Raw genomic sequence first — 8,806 nt, 5'->3', positions numbered from 1 at the left:
ATTGGGCTGTAATTCAGCTGTAATTGTTCGGTTATTCAAATTGGTTTCGCATATATAACTAAATGTTTGCAATTTTGTTTGTATTTGATGCACGCTTTCAAAAACCATATCATCGGCTACATATGGATTGGATTTAGGCTATTCATGGGCTTGCTTTTAGGCTATTATCGCGGGGATGTATTTAGGCTATCCAATACACTTCGTATACACTGAGGTATTTCCTCGTGTAACCATCGATTCGGGTACATGCTTTCCGTGCCGGGGTGGAAAGCATCCCCCCCCCCACAATCGGATTCATTTTCTAAACTCACATTACATACAATGTACACACCGGCTTGTTTTAGACTATATTCATGGCTTTGCTTCAAGTCTATCCAATATAAATGACTACACATTATTGTTACCAAAGACTGCTCAACTTCTTTGTAAAAGACTATATAAACTTGATTAACTGTGATCTTGCATTAGGCTATTTATGGGCTTGGCGATGCATTCCGACAGTTTATTCACCTTCCAGGGACTGGCCCAATTGACTTCGATAGGGAAAGTTAGCTAAATGTTAACTTGAAGCACGCTCATTTGCAGCTTCGATGGCAATTTTATAAGTCGTAATTAAATTAAGAAAACAAATATACAAAATAAAATATACGGAGGCCTTCATGTGACGTGATTTTATCTTCTTTAATTTCTTTGTATTTTTTTCTTCTTCTTATCTACTTTTCGAGTTTCAATGGAATGTAGGTTCAAGTCTTCCCAAAAGAACGGTGAGTTTGATAACTATATGTACATATTGCATATTATCCCCAACACTTACGAACTCCCCATATACAAAACACAAACAAACAAACAGACGAACGGACAGACAGATACCAAACACGAAACTATTTAGCTCCCTTTCAACTGACACACTAATCCTAAACCCGCAACAACGGGTTTTTCAAATGTAACATTTGTCAAATGCATTACAAATAATTATATCGATAACTTATCTAATCAACAGTTCCCTCTCTCACTTTCTTGCACATTTTTCTAAAGATCCCCTCCCCCCCCCCCACCTCTCTTTCCCATTACCTAAAGAAAACATCAAACACAATCCGGAGGCGCCACAGGTTTGACTTCCGTAAATCTTTCTAACTAAACATTCACACATCAGAAATACATCAGACACATCATCATCATTTTCACTCAATATCCAAGATCTAGTTCTATAGTAAAATCAAATCATAATGAAAACCCGGTTTTTACAAACAAACGTCTTTTCATGAATTCACCCCCCTCCGCCACCCCTCACCCAACCTTCCTTTTGTTTCCTCTAACTCTTATAAATGTATAAATGATTGTGGAAAAAAAAAACTAGAGCCACCTAATTGTACACACAATGAATCCGTCTCAATTTCTCACCAACGTTGATATGCAAGTTTTGTCGGAAATTGTTTATCAATAATTTAAGAAAAAAAAGAAGGGCAATAGTGCTCATGACAACAAGCAAGATTGGCTATTGATCGAGGTACTTGTATATTAGCTAATTTGGCTAACTGAGAATATGCGTAGGTGATTATGAGTAATAAAATATACAATTAAACAACAAAAGTACATATATAATAACAAATAATTTAAAAAAAAGAGAGCATATTTTAGGGGTGACATGTTATTTCCAAAGATTTTTTTCAAATGCAGGAAGTTCGTCGCAAATTTGGTATTTCCTTTTCAATTTAAAACTATGTGCCGACAAACTTTCTACATACCCTCTTTCAAGTCCCCCCAGAATCAATTAATGAAAATATGCCTAACAATCTATTACCGGTGTGTCATAGTTGAACAGATTGTTAAGTCATTCTCATTCTCATGTTTGTAATACACGTACCACTTCCTTCTTGGAAGTATATATATGCAGTATATAATTACCTTTTAATTTTACCGGCATCGAAATCATGTTGAAATTCTCTGTCAGTTACTGAGTGACCACTATAGTATCATCTATGACTATGACTAGTGAATCTATGACAATCGCTGCTGCCCCCTCCCCAACCATTGCCCCACCCCACCCTTCCCCTGAGAAGTGCATTCAACAGATAGAAATTGACATAAAATGGTTATATATAGATATCATGCAATACCATCACGGTATATCGCATGTAGCGAGTGGAACCTTTGATATAAATTTAAAAAACAGACCAAACAAAACATGTCTTGTGACCTTGCAATTTAACGGTTATAGAGTTGGTTGATACTTTGGATATTGCAGAGTAACAAAACTCACATAATTATTCTTTCTGAAATAATATGAGTAGTCTCATCCTCAACAACATTCCTCCAAAAATATATTTATTTTGAGATGAAAAATAATCACTTAATTATGCTCCTTTTTCTTAATTTATCGAGGTAAAGGTTACATAGGAAGATAAAAGAAACAGGAAAAAGGGATAAAAGGGGTCACGAATAAATAAAAAAAAGGGCACCCTGATAATTGAGCACACAGGGCGGGAAGTTTGGTGGAGTTTTGGCGGGTTTAACCAATGAAACTCTCTACGTCTCCAACATGTCAATTTCCGTGATCGGTGTACTGGGTCGGCTACTGTGGGCCTGTATGCTACACCCCACAGTGACCACTTCAATTTTCCGTTGCTGAGCTTTCGACGTCTGGAGGGATTTTTCAAAGTTTGCGAGTTGTCCGACGAAGTTGAGGTTTGGTGCGATGATTGGTCGACAAGCTTGTACCTTGTTGTACGCCTGGTTCATAGACAAATTATGGTATTTCATTATGTAACCAATGGCAACGGTGGAAGAGCGGGAAATCCCAGCTTGGCAATGAATAAGAACCCTTCCATTCGTCTGGCGTGCTTGTTCTATTGAAACAAAAAGAAAACGAATGTTGATTAACAATCGATGGATGAAGTTACAACTTTCACTCGCTGGGAAAATGATCAAGCACAATTTTGAGAGACAGTATAAATATTAATATTTCTTGCATATCATTCAGCAGTGAAAAACATTTCCTTTTGTGAGGTAAATATATACATATATCTACATATATACATAAATCAGCAAATGTCCATATATAATCCTCACATCACAGTGACAAGAGTCACAAAAGGAAGCTATTTTTAGAGTGAAATGTCTAAATAGGGAAACTGCAAACTGAGCAGAATTCTCTTTAACAGTCAAAACTGAGGTATTATGAACAGGGAAGTGCAAAACAAGTTCCTCTATAGACTTTCATTTTATCTTCTTTTCATTCCACCTTTATTTGGGGCATTTCATTGGCTGATGTATTGTTGCCAAATAATGTCTGCATTTGAATATGCATTACAATTTCACTATGCCTGAACTTGATTTTTATTGTCTTAAATAAATATATATATATATTGTCTCAAATAAATAACAAAAGAGATATGGTTTGAACTAAACGACTTTCTCAAAATTTGCGTTCTGTTCTGGTTACATCATTGTTGAAAACTTCATACTTCCCCCTAACATGTTTCCTTTTTTAATCTCACAAGAAGTTCTACTATTAACATTTTGACATTAAGCGTCTGATTTTCACGAAATTAAAATACGGGGTTATCGTATATCAAATATAGTAGCAGCTCATTGCGTACACGGAAATCCGTTACAGATTTACTGAAAATAGCTGGCCAATTAATCCACATCACTGGTATCTTGGCATTACTCTTACGTCTGTAGAAAAAATGATTCATCTACAGTTGCTTACGTAAAACGAACGGGTGAGAGACCTACGAGGTTATGCCGAGAATCTTAAGCTGTATCGCCCTAAGGCAAGAGAGACCATGCGCGCACACGCACACACAACCATACATGCATGTATGTATGTAATCAATGGAGGTCTTTATTAATAAACCGACCTTATCAAATATAGAACACGTCGCCATGCAAAGGAAAACTAAATTAGTATGCGACCGTCGTGACTCATAACTCTATTTTAGTCAACGTGAACAACTGTTCGTGAAGATGTTGATGGTTTCTTAATTTCACTGGGATTAAAGAGAGGCGACACGAGTTGGCGACAGACTACCAGCGGAGTTGAAGGCTCGAAGAGTTGCGAGTCTGTTTCTTAGGATATCAGGCGTATGAAAACATGTGGTTTATCCATAATAAATTCGAGGTTATTATTATATCTGCTGGCACTGAAGCAGAGCGAAACGTCTGGTTTCACGTTTTGCTATAAACATACTGCAGAAGTATTTGACCTATATCATCACTTGTGTCGTTTCCTAACTTAAAACAGTAGAATCATCCTTAAATCATGTGTGTAGTGCATGTTTCAAATACCATATACTTTCAACATATATATATATATTTAAATAAAATTATTTCACAAAGCGGCATTTTTTCCACTTCAGTTTTATAATATTTACTCAGAGAAGAACAAACAAACAAGTCATCGTTTTCGGTTTTCAATGCGGGTGCAAGTAACCTTGAACAGTACAGGAGTGCGATTGAAATGCAAATATTAATAAATGAGTCATGCGCACTGCAGGCAGAAAATTCTCGAGTGAAAACAAAACCACCTAAACCATAAGAGATTGAATCAATACAAATATTCTTTTTGTCATCAAACGATTTCAATTTGCGGTCAAGGTATAGTTTGATTTCATCTGTATAGATGTTATGACTAATTTCTCGGTCAGCCAATAAACAAATACAGAACCATTTGTTTTTGTCCTAAAAAGCGATTGGTTTCGGAGGGGAGGGGGAGGGGGGCGAGGGTATAGTTCCTTACCAATGAAATGGAAAGCAGCGTCGAAATAGGCAAGAAGGTTTTCCGATCCGTTGTCCTTCACTGGGATTCTCAGATAATTGAAGTTTGCGTTTCCCTCGTGGTAACATGGGATCTTGTTGGTCACATTCAGAATAAAGTTGATACCGTTTCTCTTGAGTTCGCCGATATCTGCAGCATCTTTGTCCCCACCGACGTAAAGGTATGGCAGAATACGGGCCATGGGAGCGTCGATACTTGCCGAATCACACCGGGGTGGCTGGTTCTCTATCCCGGCCGAGTCTAGGTTTGAAGGCGCACTGTTAACGTTCATAATCAGAGGGCTCAATGAAGTCTGGTTTGCGTTTTGAAAGTCTGCATTGCACATGTCGCTGTATCGTTGTTCAAAAGCCTGCATACCACCTGAAGAATGGAGAAAAGAAATATTTAAAAAAAAATCTACATATATATGTTAACATAAAATTAATATGAAATTACAAAATCATGCAAATTGTCGATATTATGATGACTATCATTTTCTTGCTCAACAAATGACTTAACCCTATATACCCACACCATTCGCTATCACGCCTATCATTAGTCACAGCGTGGGTAGAGGGTGTCAACGATATAGCCTGCTATTGTTCTGGTCCTACCATTATACCAGTACCTGCTAGATACTGAACTATTTACACACAAAAGACCAACAATCAGAATGGAGGAACTGTTCTAACCCACGACTATTTGTTACCATGTTTTTTTTTCTTTTTTAACGAATCAAAGTGAAAATAGACCTTGGCGAATTAACACTAAGAAATTAATGTGTTATATTATATTGCGAATAATATGGGGGGACAGACGTATTAAAATATAGCACTTTACAACTTAAAGCATCATAGAAGCTATAAGCAAAGGTGGTATGTACTGCACCATGTTAAGTTTCCTTGTTGTTTTAACTCTTTTTTTTTAAGTTTAAAAATTATGTTGCTTGTTTTCCGCACGAAAAAAGACAGTTAAATTACAAGTCAGCACATTACGGGGGAGGGGCGGCTGCTGGGTATTATTTGATTCAGTTATTCACCAAGGTTATGCGCTCTACATATAAAACCTGAACAGCTCTCCCATCCCGTCAAGATACCATATTTCCTAACCTAATCCATTCTGTACAGACCATGGTGATATATGGAAACGGGAGATGTCGATCAAATGGAGAGACCCTTTATTGCCTTAATCTAAACATAGCGCTAACAATTGACAAAATTAATGTCTTTGTTCTCCATTATGTATTGTCAGCAAGTACCTCGGCCTCGGCCGATGCTAACCTTCAACTTGACACGGTATCAATTCACAAGAGTGCTATACTCGATCACTACGCATTCACGCTGATCACTGAACCAGTTAACACGTACACTGGAATATTCCACTGTAAGTTTGTTCTCCCTATCTCTATACTATCCCTGGTTTATACTATCCCTGGTTGCCATTCTGAAGTGCATACAGTTTAACAGTCAAATGGTAAACATTGAACCTTATCGGCAACACGACAAACATTTAATTTCAGGAGAGCAGCTAGGACCGTAGGAGTGAAGCAAACAACTGATAACTTCCCATATTGCAATGACCAATAAAGAAAGGCCTTGGCTGTAAAAAAAAAAAAGATTTGACCTTTGCACTGACAGTTTGGTAAACTGTTAAAAAAACATACATGGTGTAGGCTATATAGCAACACGCACACTACATACAGTATACAAATGTCGATTTCACATAAACAGTATCAGCAACGTACAGTACACAGTTTTAGTATGCTATTTAAAAGTAGAGAAGTGGAGGTAATAAATAAACGGTAGGCATAATCTCAGAAAATTAGTCCGTTACATTTAACGATCACGATCAATGTCTGAAAAATTATAAAATTGCTGAGAATGTGTGATGATCATTAACGTAAAACCAAATGAAAGAGCTTACCTTTCAAGAGAGATGCTCTAGTCCCTTCTTTTCTTAATCTTGATAAAACCAGAAGTGTAGGGTGAGAAGTCGGTAAACTATCAGTCCGTTGAGTGTCTTCGTCGTAGACAATTATTTCCCTTCTTTGGTTATGGCTTGATTGTTTCAAAACAATTTTCCCTTCTTCTGATGAAACTAAATCGGCGATAGACATTTTACCATCTCGTAACCGTCGACAGTAAAGCCTATTAGAACAGTTAACATTAAGAGCACCGTCGATATGTTTTTGCTTGAAGGCCTTAGTTGAACGGCAATCAAGAAGCAAAAACGGGCAAGATGAGGTCCGAGAATGGGCAAAATCGCAAGTTTTACGAGTAGGCTTTGAAACATGAAGTTTTTGGTACAATTCCTGTGGAAGCACAACATCATCATCGTCGTGATTATGACATAACCTGTCCATACGAGATGGACTTCTACCGGATCTTGGACTCCTGGTACCTCTTGGAACTAATAATGAACTCGGTGATAAATTGTCATTTGCTAAATTTTCGGAAGACTGTGACAAGTTGGAAGCATTTTGGACGCTACGTATCGCCCTATTCGTCGTATTTATTTGATGCAATTTGAGGAAGGTAGACATCTTAGATTCACCGTCGTGGTCAACAACTGTTTTCGAAGGGATCGATGCTACGGTTTCTGCACAAGTTTGGTCCTTACCGCGACTTGCAGGCCATTCAATAGGGGCTGGTGCTGGTGAGACTGCTGGAGGCATTCGGAGATTACAAGGATGTATTTATACCTGTAATCTACTAATCGATACTTCGATGTTTACTATCCAAATGGCGTCGATTGTGTTCGTTGTATCGTTGCACACAGTAACACACTCTGTTGTAGTATGCAGATGCGAATGAAGATCGTTGAAAATACAAATGATAACCAAAAAAGATCATAAACTATCGATTGAAACCCTTCTTCGACTGGTGTATTATTTCCTTCAATAGAACGATGTCAAATGTAAGAGATTTAACGAAGATTTTAGGCTTTTAAAAAGGTTTCCAGTTAGTTGCAATGGCGATTTTCCCACAACAAGCGTTCCGCGTTGTGGATGGTATGTGTGTGATTACCGTGGACTTTTACTATGCGTTCTGTGTACACTAAGTGCGTACCAAAATGCTATACGTTGCTGTTATATTCAGGTCTCAGTGCAGTGAGAGCTCCGAATGAAAATGACGTATGTGCTATTTTTAAACCTGATTGTCCATATTGCGAGGTCTCATTGGACAATTTTTCTGAGTCAAAGGTGACTTATGCATAGTCATTTCATATACATAACAGCAAATTAGAAACGAGAAAGAGTCGTGATGTCATGGTAAATGTATATAATTGTATTCTAGTCTGACTAGTTGAAAACGAACAGTTTGAATACAAATGATGAAAAAATGGAAAACCTTGACCGTGAACTAAAAGCAGAAGGAATGGATAATAAAGACATTTGTTTCCTATTGCGCCACAGTCGTTTATTTATTGGTCAGTCTTAATTGTGGAAAGTCCTAAATTGCACTCTTTACGTAAATCACTATTTGGTAAGAAGCATTACCCAATCCATATGTAATGGATACCTCTGGACATGTCACTGTTATTCAAGTTTTCACTTGTCGCAGTATATAAATAAGTCTTATACTGTGAAATGGAGGGAAAAATTTCGCAGCTTTCCTGTTTTAGTCGAACATTTTTTTTTCCAACTACAATGATAGAAGAAAAATTGATACTGTGCCCATATATATATATATATATATATATATATATATATATATATATATATATATATATATATATATATATACATATATATACATATATACATATATATACATATATATACATATATATATATATATATATATATATATATATACATGTATACATGTAGTATATATACGATACGACTTCGCTGCTAAAGCTTTATTTAGTTGTGGCATCGAGTTTGTTATTTGAGAACCATGACGAGCTAATGTATTTCTGAGTCTGCCACAAGTCAGGCCACAGTCTCAGTGTACACTGGGACAGGGAAACGGGTGGGTGCCTAGAGAGGTCAATCTCGGGGATCGGGGAGCAGTTCGGTTGCACCAAACTGTAATTTCATAC

The 8,806-nt window shown here is 37.1% G+C and overlaps 1 protein-coding gene across 1 annotated transcript; it reads right to left on the bottom strand.

Moving 5' to 3' along the window:
- Positions 1-662: 662 nt before the first annotated feature.
- On the bottom strand, positions 663-7,831 carry LOC139970656 (dual specificity protein phosphatase 10-like). The gene is made up of 3 exons (XM_071976531.1): positions 6,683-7,831; positions 4,742-5,140; positions 663-2,846 (listed from the first exon to the last, which is right to left on the bottom strand). Exons 1-3 carry the CDS (start codon positions 7,431-7,433, stop codon positions 2,527-2,529), a joined length of 1,470 nt encoding a protein of 489 aa, XP_071832632.1. The 5' UTR covers positions 7,434-7,831; the 3' UTR covers positions 663-2,526.
- Positions 7,832-8,806: the final 975 nt, after the last annotated feature.

Source organism: Apostichopus japonicus, chromosome 8 (genome assembly GCF_037975245.1).
Source record: "Apostichopus japonicus isolate 1M-3 chromosome 8, ASM3797524v1, whole genome shotgun sequence".
In the NCBI taxonomy this organism is placed as follows: domain Eukaryota; kingdom Metazoa; phylum Echinodermata; class Holothuroidea; order Aspidochirotida; family Stichopodidae; genus Apostichopus; species Apostichopus japonicus.
This window is presented reverse-complemented; position numbering and strand designations above follow the sequence as displayed.